Raw genomic sequence first — 18,187 nt, 5'->3', positions numbered from 1 at the left:
TTTTGGGAATGCCACTTCTAATTTTCCTTTAATGTCTTTGCACAAGACCTCAGTTTCATTGCCAAACGTGTTTTTTTTTCACTTCATCTTATAATTTTATCTCCTGAGTTCCTACTGAGCTGTTTCTATTTTTCTACTCTATTCTTCCTTGTTAACCATATACTATTTTTTTTACTTTTTCTTCCATTTATACACCAATAAATCCTTTTTCCTATCTTCTCCAGCAGATTTCTCTGCCTAGTTCTAAACCATATGCTTTCTGACTATCTCTACCTGACAGGTATAGGTACCTGAATCACAGAATATCCAACATACGCAAACCTCAACTCAAATCTGCATCTTGTCATGCATTCCTGAGTTGTTTCATTAGCGCTATCATTCACACACTCCCAAACTAGAAGGGTCTAAGATCCTTTCCTTTTTTTCACAGCATACATGAATCCAATCAGTCAAGAATCACTATCTAGACTCTACCTCATAGATTATTGTTGGTGTTTTTCAACCCCTCCTTTCTTTCCTCGTCTACTACTGTACTTCTAGGTCTGACTCTTACCTGCCAGAATTATTGCAATGACTTCTTGTTTCTCATGCCTCCAGTTTCCTCAAAGTTCCCCCAGTGAAAATATCTAATCATATTATTCCCATGGATAGAATTCTGGAGTTTCACATTGCCTAAAACATAGTGGCCCAAGTTCATGCTACGGCTTCCATGACCTGACAGCTGCAGCTATCCAGTTGCATCAACCACCACTCCAGGCACGTAATTTATACTCAAACACTATCAAACTGCTTTTAGTTCCTAGTTCTTCTATGTTTTGCCCATGATATTCATTTTTCCTTAAATCTCTCTTTCTCATCTACATTTATATAACTCTTATTTGTGTTTCAACATTTGTCACTGCCTCCAGGAAATTTTCCTAGAAATTCCCAGCCTGGCCTCTGCTTTAGTTCTCTCTAACGCACTTCAGTATTCATTGCAACCTATCTCTATCATTTCCCTTACCACATTTAAATATTCCATTCAGGTGTCTGAATTCATCTCTAATGTGTAAGCTAAAGACTGCATCTTATGTTATTTTGAACTTGGCATTTAGCACATACTACACCTGCCATAAATGTCTGTGGAATTGCTAGTGGTTCTTTGTATTGATTATAAAAATGGTAAACACTACTAGAGATGAACATGCAACCTAATTTGTAGCTATTTGTTTTGATAAAATAATAGCATATTTTACCTTTGGTACTTGTAAAATCATACACTATATTGAAAAAAATTAGAAAAAATGTGTAATAATAGAAATGTATATATATGTACACACATATACATAAAAATAGGAATAACAGTAAAAGTAAAATGTTCTTTGTGAGCTTTCTTCACATGCTAAGGTGGTGGTGGGATTATGTCTAACTTGGGGAAGCATTGGAGAACAATTTTGTTTGTTTCAATTTTCTTTATTTTTCACAGGGAACATCACATCGGTCGTTTTTTACTGTAGACATCTTATACACATGCATACATCCATGTTTATACATGTATTTCTTTATCACAAAAGATAAGGAAATTCCATTAGATGTATTTTAGAGTATCTTACTGGACATTTTCCTAATTATACCATTACTTGGGCATAGAACCTTCTAATAATTATTTTCCTTCTATTATGTTCATTCAAGGTTTTTCCCAGTATATTTCATTGCTGTAGTTGACTTGAAAATTTACAAAGCCATTAAGATAATTGGAGACATTATCTGACATATATGTCCCAAATACTCAGTGAGTATAGAGAATTCTCTTTGCCTCAAATATAGCAAGCTTTAAATAGCATTTGGAAAATACCTTTTTTTTATGCATCTGGTCATTAAAGCATCCAGAATAAGATTCTCCCTAAGACAGACTTACGAATTAAACTTCTAGTTAGATTCCAATGGATTCTGATATTAATGCTTTGTTCTAAGCATGGTTTCTTCTGAGGCAGTTGTACAGGCAATTATTGAGAAGTATTTTACAACATTCTTAATTTATTCTCCCCAATTCAGCTTTGCATCTACTGTCTTTCTCAGCAGCCCACCCACACTCCATTGTTGTTGTTTACTTTCATATTGCATGCCACTTCTTTCCCTTGGGCAATATCAAAATAATATTCACACTATCAATTTTGTTAGAGTGAATTCTAACTCTCTTAAAGAAGACGTCCTTCTGTTTAATACTGGCCAAAAGGGTGACTATTTTAACATGCAAGCAAAATGCTTTATGCTCCAGGGCCCGAGACAGAGACTTATGGAGTTTCTAAAAAGTTCAGGGTTTAATCTTTGGCATACTATTTCCAATCATGGAGTTCTTTCTTATCAGTTTCAGAGGCCAAGCTTTCTGCAGCCTTAGCAATTTTTCAGACATTTTTTTAGGTTATTTTCTTCTTCAGAGAAGCTCTAATGCATATCCTCTCTTTAAGCTATCTTTTTCTACTAAAAAATAAAACGTAGCAACCATAATCCGTACAAAAACTTTCCACAACCTGCTCAATTTAAGTAAGATTTAGTGTTCAACTTTTTTTTTTTTTCTTGTAGAATGAGGAGTGGCCAGCTAAACTCTTGTCTACAAATGAAATTTTATAAAAGCCTATCTCAAAACTCTTAAATCCTTTATGTTTTCTATTTTAGTGTTTTCTAGAATTTAAGCATAAAGTTGTTCAATATTTTAGTATTCTAAACATAAAAACATTTGACATAATATAATCCTTTTATGGTAATTCTAATAAACCAAAACCTTAAACTAGGTCTAAGAATCATATTAGTTCTAAAGTAAGTCTGTGGTGTTCTATCATTTCTGTTTTACACAAAGATTTTCTTTATGAGATACTGAAAATCCAATTATTTGGAATAAGGCATTTTTAATTTATTGGATTTTTTTTAGGTTAACCAATTATTAAACAAACAAATGGAAACTGCATTGTTTCAGTCTCTTTCTTTGAAAGTGTTTCCTAACAATATTTTTTCCTTGCTTTTATGAATATACTTGTAAATGTAAATTAGTCAATGTTTGATGATTTAGTATCCTGCAGTGATACATGAAAGGCAGCATAGCTATAAAAGGAAACAATAAAGTATAAAGGGAGATAAGACTAAATCTGAACTGGCTCAAGCAATTGCCTTATTTTGTGCTTTTTAAAAAGTCTCTTTCTTCTGACTAAAGTACTACACACCCTTTTCCTATTATCATATGACTCAAAAAATCACTATGGAATGTTGTTGAAAATGTATTTATTAGTTGGATATCTTTTTCTCCTTAATGTGCTAAATTTGCATGTGTTGAATGCCATAAGAAATACAATGATGAACAAGATATGGAATGCTCTCTCACCGTTCCTTACAGTATATTTAGGGAGAGAATATGCAAATAAATAATATATTGAGTAGAGACAACATACTTTTGTCAAAATTCAAGTTGATATCAAGATGTGAATTCAAGATGATGCCAATTTTAAAATACATGAGTGAAAGTTTTGATATTAAACCAGTTTAATTTTAAAACCTAATAGAGAGATCCTTGTAACTTTTTCTCAGACCCAGTAAAGAAGATAGTATGTATCTAAATTTTCTAGAGTCTAACTCAGGGATTCATGAACAGCATGGGGAACACAGGCAGACAGTTGGAAGTGTGAACCAAGTTGCTGAAAATCCTTAGATCATCAGAATAAAAACTGACATTCTTTTAAAGTACATGAATTGAATGAAAGTCAAAGTTTTGAAACTCAAACATAAGTTCTAATGAAATTAATCATTGTAGATGCAAGATCAGTATGGCCCATTTTAAATGTAGGGTGTGAATCTATTTTTAAATTTTAAAAGTAATGGAAAACTACATTTATATAGTAAGGGGAGATTAGGATGTTCAAGAGCATTGATTCCTAACTTTTTTTTTAAGATATTAAAACAATTGAGAATCTAATAAAATTGTGAATCCTCTCCTCAAGGGAAAAATAATCATTTAAACTTTGTGTTTCTGGAGATTCCTGGACCTCTGAAATTTTAGATTCTCAGACAGAACTATTCTAGAATATTATTTTTAATTACTAACATCATACCCATTTCTAACTGTTAGGCAGAAAATAGACATGAGTCAGGTAGAGAGAGAATAAAGCCAGTCTTTAAGCCCACTTAAAGGAACTCAAAGAGTTAAAAAGAAAAACCCAGAGAGCCAGAAAGGACTCACAGAATTAATTAGTTAATTAATTACATTTTGAAGGCTGGAGTGACTTGGAATATCCGGATATTCCCCAGATAAAGAAAAATATCAGAGGGCAGCCCATGTCTTCATTGTATCAATTAGATCATGCCATTGTAAAAGCTACATAGCCTGTGCAAAAGGTTCATCTTATTTTTTAACTTAATCTATAAGGTTGTTCTTCCAGCCTCTTAACCAAGTAACTTTGCAACCAGGACAGGAGACAGACCTTCAAAGTGTAAATAAACCTATGCGGATAAAGAATGCTGAGATCTGGACCCCATACAGTCACCTAATAACCCTATTCTTAAGGCAAAACTTCAAAGGAACTATGCAATCAACTGTACATATTACGCCTTATGCTGACTCCAACCCCAAAAGCCCTATAAAAACCCAAACCCTAAACCCTTAAGGGTGCCTCCTCTCTGAGGTTGCCCACACTCCCCTTTCTTCAAGTATGCAACTTTTGCCTTAAATAAAGACTTCTTACTGCTTAACTCATTACATTTTGTCTGTGCACTCTTCCAGTGGTGTCTTTGTTACTCTGTTATTTCATCCTGTTCTTCAGACTTATGCATAAGGCTTCACTCTGTCTATGTCCTACCTCAGATAAGTAGGGAGCGGTTGCTGAGAGCTTTGATCTGGGGCTTGCAAGTTGCTGTCACTTGGGTGACCTGGAGAGGATTGCTGCTGTACAATCATGCTCTTTAGTGCTTTGCCTGAAAATCTCCTTTCTTTGCTTTGGGAAGCTCCCAGAACATAAGCTCCCTCCATCCAGTGCTCTGTGGCTGCCCCAAATCCTGGAATGGTAGAGACTTAGTTCCCATGCTGTGAAGATTTAAGAGGACACTGGATGCCAGGTGACCCTGGCTTTAGGCATTAGCAAGGGATCTGCCCTATGCAGAGCAGAGTTCAATGAGCTTCCCTTTCCTCCATTCTTTCTTGTTTTCTGCTGCTTGCAAGGCAGCTGCCGTTCCCTGCTCCTTTTGCTCCAATTAATTCCTTTCTCATCTTGTACTCTGACTTCCCAGCATCTCTGAACCAAATTCTTTCCCAACAAAACCACTGTTTTATATTTATATACAATTTTAATTGCTCCTTAATTCATACCTATACAGACTGGTGGGCTGGGCTGCCAGAAGTATCGATTTTCCACCTGAATGCAGGTTATTCTTTCTTCTCCCTGAAGTTCATATCCTGGGTCACACTGAAAAACAACAGTGTCCCCAGGTTCTCGTCCATCCCCATTTCGAGTTCCATTCATGGGAACCCCTGGGTCACGACACGCAGTGGCAACAGAACCTGTTAAAAGACAGAAATAAATCTTTAGTTTTGATGCTACTAAAATCAATTTTAAATTTCCAGACCTTACTATTTAGAACATTCTGTGGACATATGTGCTTTTGCAAAATTAAAAATGTTTGGGACAATTTTTAAATGTCTGCCTGAAAAATACTTTTTAAAATGTTTTTTGTTAAATTATGTGTAAACATGTTTCAAGAAAGGACATGGTATTTTAATAGTTAAATAATAAGTTTACTCAAAATTATTATTAGCTCTGTGAAAAACCCTGTGAAAAAGATGAAAAGAAAGTTGTAGACTGAAAGAACATATTTACATGGAACTTATTCCACAAAGGACTTACATCTAGAATATATAAAAACTTCTTAAAACTCAAGAGAAAAAAAAGGGAAGAAGAAAACAGTCCTATTACAAAATGGACAAAAAGACATTTCAATGAAGAGGATACCAGATGGTATACAAAAAGATGTTCAACATCATCAGCCAGCAGGGAAAAGAAGATTAAAACACAGTAAGATATTACTACATGCCTATCACATCAGCTAAAATAAAAAATATGGTGACACCAAATGCTGGTGAGATTCTGAAGAAAACCAAATTACTCACACAGTGATGGTGGGGGGTACAGCCACTTTGGAAATAAGTATGGCAGTTTCTTGCAAAACTAAACATGTGTTTACCATACAACCCAGGAATGGCACTCTTGCACATTTATACCAGGTAAATTAAAACTCATTTTCACACAAAATCCTGAACACAGATATTCATAACAGCTTTACTTATAATAACTAAAAACTAGGAACAACCCAAAAGCTCTTCAAAAGATGTATAATTAAACTAACCACGGTACATTTGTACCATGGAATATTACTCAGTAAGAGAAAGAATGATGATATGACTTGGATGGATCTGACAGGAATTGTGTTGAGGAAAAAAAAAATCAAAAGGTTATTTAATGTTTGACTTTATGTAACATTATTAAAGTGAGAAAATTATGAAGTTGGGAAACAGATTAGTGAGTACGAGGAGTCATAGGGGGAGGAAATGGAAGGAGGTGACTGGCTATAAAAGAGTAACATGAGGGATTCTCGTAAGGAAACTGTACACTAACTGTGGTGGTGGACATACAAATCTACATAGAGCAAAATAAACACAAATGAGTATGCATAAAACCAGCAAGATCTGAATAAGACTGATCGATTCTATCAATGCCAGTTTTTTGGCTGTGATATTGTGCTATAGTTATAGAAGAAGTTGTCCAACACAGGGGAATCTGGGTAAGGAGTATACAAGGTCTCTATTATATCTTACAATTGCATATAACTCTAAAAATTATCTAAAAATAAAAAGGTGAAAAAAAAATCACTACAGAAGGGGAGAGTAGTACGAGACCATAGAAAAGTAACTGTTCTTCTATACACAATACATGGTACATTTAATAACAGAGTTACTTCTAACATTTTAGGTTAATGGAACAAAACATTATTTTGAATTACCACAAAGTAGATTTGCCTTAAAGCATATGCCAATTAAATATAAAAACAAAGAAGCTATTACAATTTCCATTTAAACTATTATTAAATTATATTCAGGATTCAGTACTGTACAAATTATTTTTTTAAATTGCATCATTAAAGTAATGACACAAATTGTTGGACTGCACACATATTACTGATATTCACTCATTCATTGACTTACTAACAATACATTTGAGGCATTGTGCTAGGTCCTAGGAGTAACAAAGAAAAAATGAGCAGATGCAACTAAACAGACTTCAAATGGTTTTGCATAGTACTGATCAACAGATTCTACCGTATACAACCCTAATAGGTAGGTAGGTAGGTACATAGGTAGGCAGGTAGGTAGGTAGATAGATTCATTAACATATCAATCAACTGGTCATCCATACAGCAGACTTGTTGCAGCTCATCTTTCTAGTACATATACACAACAGAAAAATCAGAGAGTCTACACACAGCTTTGTAATGTTCTGATCTGAAAGTTGTGTGGGAATCAAGAGGACTATATTTTTAAAAAACTGAAAAAAGAAGGAAATTAGTGGGATGGTAATTGTGACACTGCATAAATGCAGCAACAATAACATATACATATATATTTTGTTTACTTTTTTGAAAGGGTAAAAAAAGTTAATTTTCTAAAAGGCTAATTTAATTTTTTTAGCCATTAAAAAAATGAAGGTTTAATTTTCAAAAGGTTACAAAATGTAGACTGAAAATGTCATTTCATGAATCACTTATATTAAACATAATTTATATATCATTATATATACAATCACAAGTCTTACAGTTTTGCTTCATTTCACTGAGAACCTAGTATTTCTGAACAATGACCAGGAAGGACTTTACATGTGATTTCTTTAATTCTGACAAGCCTATGAGTCAGGTGCCATTATTATCCTTGTTTTACCGATGAGAAAACTAAAGTTTAGCGAGATTAAGTAACCTGTCCAGTATCACAAAAACTAGAGTGCAGAACAAAGATCCGAAACCCTCTCTCTGATTTCAGAACCCAAATGCTTGAATGTTATACTAGACTGTCCTCTTTTATCTGTAATTGTCCTAAAGATGTAATTTCTTCCCTTGGTTAAATAAAATAATAAACCCTATTAAGAAATTATATACCCATTTATAGCTGTCATAATCTGAATATTAAATCTACTTCATAAACGTGATTTTTAAGAGGGTTGTTTTCAGCTGTTAATAGAAGAATGACAGTCAGACTGGAAAACATCTTGGCAAATGGGGTAGACACTTGGTTGCAATTCCTGGTGAATTTGTTCTGTAGTACCCATTAGTTTTTCTTAGCAGAGTACCCGTCATGCATCACAGGGTCTAGACAATTATAATCTTCCAATATCGATAGAGATTTCTTTATAAAATATTTTGTGTAAACTCAGTCATCACAATTTTTTGTTTTTAAATTGCTCTGGGATGGTTTTCACCAAAACTAAAACTGATCTATGGATTGTTTTTGTAATATATAAGTAGAGGGCGATGTTCTACATACAGGATTTATACTTAAGATATTTTTATTGGAAAGAAGTGACCTAAATGCGATATGTGCTATAGCTTTCAAACTGAAACATAGTAATGACAAATCATGAGAAAACTACTTTCTTTTTGTTGTGTTGTTGAGGTTGTCCACATGCTGAACTCTGTCCACAGGAAGCTTGAAGCTTAAGATGAACATTCTGAGAAGCAAAAATGTATATATAATAATGTTATAAAAACATATTGAAATGAAAGCAGTTGATACAATGCTGTCTTCCTTGAATTTGAGGGGAACAAAGATGTTTTTGCTCTATTGTCAGGTTTACTTTTAAGGATTTAAAGTGTAACCAAGTAGCTAAAATAAGATTTCAATGTGACAGCTAATATATAACGTGAAAACACACATTTGCCTTTGGGTCTGGTTGACTCGAAGAAAGAGGGATGGCAAACCCTTATCATTCTTTTTCCTCTAAAAATACAAATTAGTGGTAAGATTTTGAAGCACAATAGAGAATGATGGGTTTTAATGACAGACCAAAGACATTTCTTTCCTCTTGGAATTACTTAGGTTCTAAAACAATTAGTTAAATACACATAGGAACAATTACTTGGAGTGAACGCTATTGTCTTATTTTATTATTATTTTTTTTACTTACTCAAAGATTGAATTCCATACTGGCTGTACTCGGTGTTGGTGGACAGACAAAATTATAATAATTTTAGCATCAATCATTCTTGTTTTCTGCGTTAAGCAAGAAGCTATAGCCATTGAGGAACCATTTAGGGAGCTATGCTATATATCTCAACGGGAATTAGTAGTGAAATAAGCTCATATAATCAGGATAATTAAAAAGAAAATTATATAATGTTAGAATTTAATAAAGATTAGTCACATATATAAAAAATTTGTAATTTGATTTTAAGTTTTTACTTTTGTGTAACATAGAATTCTCAAAATGTATAATTCTTATTTGCGTTTTCTTTTTGCTGTTATATAAATATTCAAGTATATAGATTTTTAAGACGTTTGCTCCTCTCTGTTGTCTTCTATTCTGGAATAATATGTAGGGTGTTTCTATGACTGAAGACTTTTTTACAGACAACTATTTTATCATCAATTCTAAACATACACATTTTTAAAGTCTATCAGAAAATAATATACTTAGCACCAATGTATTGTATTTACAATGCCTTCAGTCTTTACCAATTACCTAAATCCACTGAAAGAGTAATTGCATTTATTGTTAAATAATGTGACTTTATCAAATCAAGCCTTGCTATATCCAAGGAAGAAATATGTAAGAAATTGAAAAGAATATTCCATAATAGTTAAAAATAGTTCATCAAATAAATATTTGTTAAATTAATGAATTAATGAATAAACAAAATTAAGGTAATCATTTCAGTGTATGCTGAACATTTATTTAAAATTCAATTCTTTCGTGGACACTGGGAAACATTTATCCCAAGTATGTGGTAGCACAACATTATATTACATTTTAATTTTCTTTATCTGGATAACCTGAAGATGGTTTCAGAGCAAAACAAATAGCACTAAGTTGTTCAGACTATGACTGAGTTCTCACCATTATTACAATTCATGGATATGGTAAATATACTTCTGATTTCTCATTTTTTATTTGTTTTTACCTAATTGAGAGCATAATTTAATTGGAAATATGCACTTCACCTAATACGTATTTTATAATCCTTACTAATGAATATACAGGTTCCAACTGCAATATGGATGAGAGCTTGAACTATTATTCAGAGATAATGTATAAAATACCAACCTGGTGACCTGGGCAAATTAAAATTCCAGGGTTCTTATTGCTTTGCTTTGTATAACAAAGAATAAATACACTAAAATCACCTGTAAGTTCTTTTGTATTCTTTCTGTTCAGAAATTAGACTCTTTGGTATAAACTTGTTTATCTTGAAACTTTTCAAAAAATAAAAACCTTGGATTTCATATAGTTGTATAAGTAATGCTATCAAAATAGGAGACACTTAGGTTCTAGTCTCCAGTAGTGAGAAAGGGACATTGATCAGGTTGTATTTGTTCCCTGAATTTTAGCTGCCTCATTTGAAAAACTGGCATGGTAATTTTACCTGCTTGACCTAGTATCAGATAAAATCTTAAAGTTCCATTATAACAATTATATTACATAATTCTATGAAAATATCAATTCTGAAATGAATCATTAAGGACCAGAGGTTTTAGTACCAGGAGACATAGTCCAAATGTGGTATTCACAAGGCATTTTATTGTTTTGTATTTTTATATTGACTAAGAAATGACACTACATTTTCCACTATCTATAAGGAAATCAAGTTGGGTAATGGGAATATTTAACCTGGAAGGAAATCACATCCAGAGATAAATCAATCAGAAAATATTTGAAATGAAGATGATAACCTAGAGGTGGATTTCACCTTGGAGAATTTGCCCTTCATTGAGCCCTCGCTTTGTATAAGATCCATCAATTTTATAAAGAATGTTCAGTATCATTATTAGGCCTACACTATGCCAGCTATTCAGTAATGTGGCCATCTTTAGAATTCCACTATTTTTCTAAGGATATACTTAATGATATGGCGAGTCATTTTAAAGCAAATGGCAGCATGACAGGGACATTCGTATCACCCAGGAGGAGAAACAAAGATGATGAATGCATGGGATGTGAAAGAAACCTCCAAGCTAGTGTTGTAATATATTTCCATGTATATGGACATCTCTTTTTAAAAAATACTTTAAAAATTTACTCATTTATTTCACCAGATAATTGCTGTGCACCCATATTAAGCCATATACTTGATATAGAATATGTATTTTAACAAGAGAGAACAACTCCCTAGTTTCATTGGTTCTTAAGTTCCCATATGCAGACTTGAGTGGAAATAAAATTACTGATACAATTTTTGTGAAATCAAAAATCATGTTAAGTCCCCACTTGCATAGGAACATAATTTTACATTTAAAAATTATAATAGGTTATATAAAAGTCTAATTGGAAATACAATTCTAATATTTGGGGATCACTGGAATTAATGAGCAAAAAGAAAAATCCCATAAAAATGGCTTTACATTATTTTTGAATAACAGTAAGTATATAATACCAGTGCACTTTTAATTTTACATTATTAAAAGATTTCCTACTCAACCATATTCATTTAACACTTACTAAGTACTAAGTACCAAGTATAATGCTAAGTTCTGGGGATACAAATATCAATAAGATAACATCCTTGGCATTCAAAGGAAAATAATCTGAGAGAGACAGCATGTGTGTACATAGCTTTAATAAAATAAAAAAGGTATGAAAATTGGGTGACTTTTTGTCATTCAACCTGAAAAATTCTGGGAATGAAACAATAAGACAAAAATACTTTAAATTATATAATTAAAATGTGTATTGACTAATAAAACTGATTAATATTATATTGAACATTTTAAAATTGTTATCTATAAGAAAATTACTTTAAAAATAAAAAAATTATAAAAATATAAAATGCCATACATTTATAAAAAGAAACATATTCTTTATATGAGCTATCTAAATATTAAAAATAATGTAAGCAAAATAATCATTTGTGTCACATATACACATTCTTTAATTGGTTTCTTAGTTATGTCTACTGTCTTTTTACTTTTTTTCTTACAAAACATGTTTTTCAATGTATTCTTATTAGTATTGTTAAAGGTATTTTTAATGTTTTTAAATTACTGGTATGTTCAGCTAATGTGTCCTTAGGCCATACTTCTTTTAATAGAGAAAGCTTCCTTCTTTTTATAGCTGCTAAGGTATATGGTAAGCCTAAGACTATTTGATACTGAATTTTTATTTTTTTTCCAGAATATTTTTATTATATTTACAATATAAAACTTATCAAACAAAGTGCTTTAAATTCATATATTTTTTTTAATCATTCACTTACATATTATGCAATTACATGCTTTCTCAATTTCAATCCTTTCCAGGATAAAATACAAGTTTAATCCTATTAAAAATAGCTTTCATCAAAAAATCCTTCCTTTCCACTAGTCAAGTCATGCTAAAGCACAATCATAGTTTCAAATTTTAATTTTGTAGTGTTTGAGCTTCCATACTGTTGCCTGGCAACTGCATCTGGGGAGGTGTCCCCTGTGTACTAGGTGAAACCTCAACCTGTAAGGGAAAAATTCTTGACTCTGATAGAGAAAGAATTCTCTAACAGGTTGGACAAGTGTAGGCAAGGAAGGAATTCATTAAAGTGAGAGTAGTAGTGAATGGCAGCAGTCAGGCAGGCAGTGGAGAACAAGGAAGAACAGGGAGGAAAGGGAAGTGCACGGAACTCCTGCTTGGCCTAGAGCAAATCACTTGCCAGCTCCTGAAGCCAGAGTCACCTGGGATCCAGGGTCTGCTTGAACCTGCATAGCACTGGAACTAAGCTCCTACCACCCCAGGACTTGGGGGAGCCTCAGAGCACTGGATGCAGTGAAATTAAGTTCTGAGAACATCCCAAAAGCAAAGAAAGGAGTTTTTTGAGCAGGCTACTAAAGAGCATGATCATATGACTTCAGTCATGTCTGGGTCACCCAGGTGACAGGAACTTGCAAGCCAAAATCAGAGATTTTAGTAGCCCTTCCCCATTTGTCTGAAGTAGGATAGAGAGTAAAGATTTCTGCTTATGTCTAGAAAATTGCAAAAGCAAAATAACAAAAGATGCTTATCACTGGGAAAAAGGGTCTCTTATTAACCTCCAAAGAGGCTTGAAAGAGTGCAGAGACAAAACACAGTAAGTTAAGCAGCAAAAAGTCTTAAGTATACTTAAGGCAAAAGCACACATTCAAAGAAAGGGAAGCGAAGGCAATCTCAGAGAGGCAACGTGCTTAAGGTTTAGGATTCTGACTTAATGCTTTCAAGAATGGGGCAAAGGGCCAGGACATGTAGTCTCACGATGTCTATCGTGAGAGACATTGTGTCACCATCCATAGTCTGTCTTTTAGATATTTTGTAAAATAAACTGAACACAAGGAATTTATTGACCTTGTTCCTCTCCAAGACAGTGGTTACCCTCAAGCAGTGGGGATATATCCTCTAGGACTACTTGTCCTGCTTTAAGAGAGGGTCAGTTTATTGGCTGTTGACCATAAAATATGTCAGGAGTCTTACCTCCCAACTCCCTGGTTTTTAAAATGGAATCTTAGCCTTAAGATGGAGTCCCTCCTGTTCTTACTATACTACTTATACTATTCTGTTTATATTATAATCATAGGCAGGAAAATTATGATGGTTGTCCCATGTTCCTGCCTACCTCAGTACTATTATAGAGATAACTTTAAAATGTTTTCTTGTTTCCAATAGTTGTTTTCAATAATTGCAGTCATGAAAAATTTCAAAAGCTGAATGTCTTTAGCACTCAGATAGCTGAATATTTTGATTAAAATTTTTCAACTGATTCTAATGCAAAGCAGTTGTAAGATTTTATTTTCAATAAATTTCACACTATAGTAGAGCACTTTGGTTTATTTTGCAAAACAGGGCTTCAGAAATGCAAATCTTTCTAAGTTTGAATGACACTGAGCGGCAAAAAGAAAGTGGTACTGAATACTAATGTGTATTCATTTTTTGAATCAGCATTACTCAACCATACACAAAAAAAGTGTAACCCAATTATTTAACTGTATATAAAAATATTTATAAATTTTAACAACAGTTTTACTGTTATGGGTAAAAGTTGCTTGGTTGCAGTTATGAATTATATATATACCACAACCAATTCTAATCACATTTTGGTTTCTTAGTTATATAAGACCTTTGTTTTTATCATGAGGCTGTGTGTCATCAAAATTTATATCTGTATTAGTATCAGAAAATAAATAACTTTAATATTAAAATTTTAATATGTAAACTTTGTCTCATTTTAAAAAGGTTTAAAAAGTAATTGTCTGCTTAAAGTTAAAAAATGTATTATGGTGTATAAAAAAACATATATACAAGTGAGATGAATGAAAACAATAGACTGAAGGACATAAGGGGAGGAATGGAAAAACACTACTGTAAAGTTCATACATTATATGGGAGGAAATGTAATATAATTTAATGGTAGGTTTTAATTAGTCAAAATTAAGTATTATAAATATTAGAGTGAGTACCTAAAGAAAGAATAGCTGATAAGTTAAGAAAGATAAATCAAGAAAGCAATCCATTTATGATTGCATCAAAAAGAATAAAATACTTGGGAATGAATCAAAACAAGGAGGTAGAAGACCAGTACACTGAACACTATCAGACATTAAGAAAATAAAATGAAGAAGACACAAATTAATGGAAAGATATTCTGCACTTATGGATTGGAAGAATTAATACTGTCAGGATGTCCACACCACCCAAAGCAATCTACAGATTCAATACAATCCCTATCAAGATTCCAATGGAATTTTTCACATAAATAGAACAAACAATCCTAAACTTTTATGCAATCACAAAAGACCCTGAAAATCAAGCAATTTTGAAGAAGAACAAAGCTGAGGGCATTGAATTCCTTGATTTCAAACTCTATTGCAAACCTATCATAATTAAAATAGGATATCATTGGCATAAAAACACACAGATAAATGAAACAGAATAGAGAACAAGAAATAAACCCACACACATACGACTAATTGATTTATAACAAAGGAACTAATAATATACAATTGGAAAGGAACAATTTCTTCAATAGGATGATGGGGAAACTGGACAGCTACATGCGAAAGAATAAAACTAGACCATTATTCTACACCATACACAAATATTAGCTCAAAATGGAATAAAGACATAAGTGTAAAATATGAAATCATTAAACTCTTATAAAAAACAGGATAGTAAGTTCCTGGACATAGGTCTTGGTGATATTTTGATTCTGACACCAAAAGTAAAAGCAACAAAAGGAAAAATAAACAAGTCAAGTAGGACTGCATCAAAGTAAAAAGCTTCTGCATAGCAAAGGAACCCATCCACAAATTAAAAAGGCAACCTAATGAATGGGAGAAAAATATTTCCAAATTATGCATCTGGTAAGGGTTAATATACAAAACATACAAAGAATTCATATAAGTCAATACCAAAATCGAACAGTACAGTTCGATTGACATACAAAAGAACAGAAGATCTTAACAGACATTTTCCAAAGAAGACATATGGATGTCTGACAAGCACATGAAAAGGTGCTCAACATCATTAATCATCAGGGAAATGTAAATAAAAACCACAATGAAATATCACCTCATACCTGTTAGTGACTATTATCAAAAAGACAAGAATTAACAAGTGTTGGTGAGGATGTGGAGAAATAGGAACCCTAGTGCACTGTTGGTAGAAATGTAAATTGGTATAGACACTATGGAAAAACAGCATGGAGGGTCCTCAAAAAATTAAAAACAGAACTACCATCTGATCCAGCAACTCCACTTTTGGATATTTAAAGGAAATGAGAAAGCTAACTCAAAATGATATGCATTGCCAAGAGGATTGTGGGGTATCATGATTGGTGCACATGGTATATGTGGGGTCACAGGGAAGACAGTGTAGCTCAGAGAAGACAAATAGGGACTTTGTGGTATCTTAATACACTGATAGTGACTGCAATGGGGTGTTGGGGGGGACTCGATAATAAGGGTGAATGTGATAACCACATTGTTTTTCTTGTGAAACCTTCATAAGAGTGTATATCAATAATACCTTAATAAAATAAAAAATAAAAATAGATAAACATTTTAAAAGATGTGCATTGCCACATACATTGTAACACTATTTACAATAGCCAAGATATGGAAATAACCTGTGTCCATTCATAGATGAATAGATAAATAAAATATAAATATAAATATGGAATAAAATGGAATGTTATTTAGCCATAAAAATAATGAAATCTTGTCATTTGTAAAAACAGAAGAGGACTTTGAAAGCATTATGCGAAGTGATATGACTCAGACAAAGACAAATACTGTATGACCTCTCTTGTGTTCAATATAAAAAATAAAAACAATAACAAACCAAACTTAAAGATAAAGAGAATAGATGGTGATTGCCAGAAGCAAGGGCATGGAGGTGGTTGTGAGAAATTGGTAAAAGAGGTCAAAGGTGATTTAAAAAAAGATAATAGAGGAGGAAAAAAAATGATGGTTGAAAAAGAACAGTAAACAAATGAGTTCAATTAAAAATAATGGTAACAAAGTAGACAAAATCAATCATGTGAATCATTACATTAAAATTTAGAAAGTACAATTAAACGGCAGAAATTTCTAAACTGTATAACAAAATCAAGATTCATATGAGAGCTATTAGAAACCTACTTTAAAGATACAACAAGCAAAAAGGATACTAAATGTTAAATGCAAATCGAAGCATGATTTATTTATATCAAACAAAGTAAACTTCAAGACAAGGAAAATAACCAGTGAAAGAGAGCCATTTTGCAGTAATGAAAGAGTCAACTCATTAACAAGACATAGTATGTCAAATGTATGCACCTAATAACAGATCTTCGTAATATATGCAGCAAAAACAGAAAGAATAAATAGACAAATACACAAGTGCAGTTGGATATTTCAACACTTCATCAGTTGATTTAAAAAGTAGACAGAAAACCAGTAATGATATACAACACTTCAAACAACACTTCAACCATCTAATTGGTATTTAAATAATAGTCCAAATAATAATGGCTAATGCATCTTCTTTTCAAATGTATATAGCACTTTTAGAAGACCTTATATGCTGGACTGTAAAACAAGTCTCAGTAAATTTAAATTATTGGAATGTTAAAATTTTAAATGAATTGATCATATCAGGTATATCATCTTTGACATAATGAACTTTCCAAAGCTTCTTTGATTTCATGAAACAGATATAAAAAGGAAATTTTATTGGAATTAAAATATTTGAGGCAATTGACATTATTGATTTTGTATTTGAGGCAAGTGATGTGACTAATATAAAATTGGACTCATTGAACTATTTGTGAAGTTCTTCTGCTAAGGAAGTTGACATGTTAATACTTTTTATATATATGCAAAAAAGAATTTAGAATCTTAAGCGATGAAATTAGTAGAGTTTTCATTTGCTCTAAGAAAAGTCACACTTTTTAAATAAATTCATGTCTTCTGGTTTTCACATGGTCAATAACACTAGTATGAGCCCTATATAGGTTAATACACATTGTGTGCAAATTGTATTTTCAGCAATTTTCTCTTTAGATATTATTGGGGAATTTGACAATTAGCACACAGATATTATGAAGTTTGTATGTAATCCTTAAAATATAAGTACTGAAAGTCTAAAAACCATGTGGCTAATCCAAAGAACTATTCCAATGATGTATCATCTTAAAATTTGTAGGAATTAGTTTATACAACAAATTGTATCAATACAAAATTATATCAATTTAAAAATCCTGTATCAATATCTTAAATACTAATACACTACTATGTCTAAAGTCCCAACATCTTATGTTTTAATATCATAGACATTATGTTCTCAATCAAAACAGACCATCTTTCATATCAGGTTAACAAGTTATTAGGAAAAACCGACCTACTAATTCCAATGATATCATAGTACCAGTGGTCAATTCCACTATCAGGAAACACTTTTACTTAGAAAAATTCAGCTAAAAAGAACATGACTAT

The 18,187-nt window shown here is 32.3% G+C and overlaps 1 protein-coding gene across 5 annotated transcripts in view; it reads right to left on the bottom strand.

Moving 5' to 3' along the window:
- Positions 1–18,187, bottom strand: part of CSMD3 (CUB and Sushi multiple domains 3) — a 1,218,504-nt gene that overhangs the window by 293,013 nt on the left and 907,304 nt on the right. For all 5 annotated transcript variants that reach the window (XM_057497816.1, XM_036876426.2, XM_057497817.1 and 2 more), the window contains one exon: positions 5,330–5,521. In XM_057497816.1, coding sequence (XP_057353799.1) covers positions 5,330–5,521 — 192 coding nt within the window. The remainder of the gene's footprint in view (positions 1–5,329; positions 5,522–18,187) is intronic.

Source organism: Manis pentadactyla, chromosome 3 (assembly GCF_030020395.1).
Source record: "Manis pentadactyla isolate mManPen7 chromosome 3, mManPen7.hap1, whole genome shotgun sequence".
NCBI lineage: Eukaryota > Metazoa > Chordata > Mammalia > Pholidota > Manidae > Manis > Manis pentadactyla.
The sequence above is the reverse complement of the archived record's forward strand: the minus strand, read 5'-3'. Positions and strand labels throughout refer to the sequence as shown.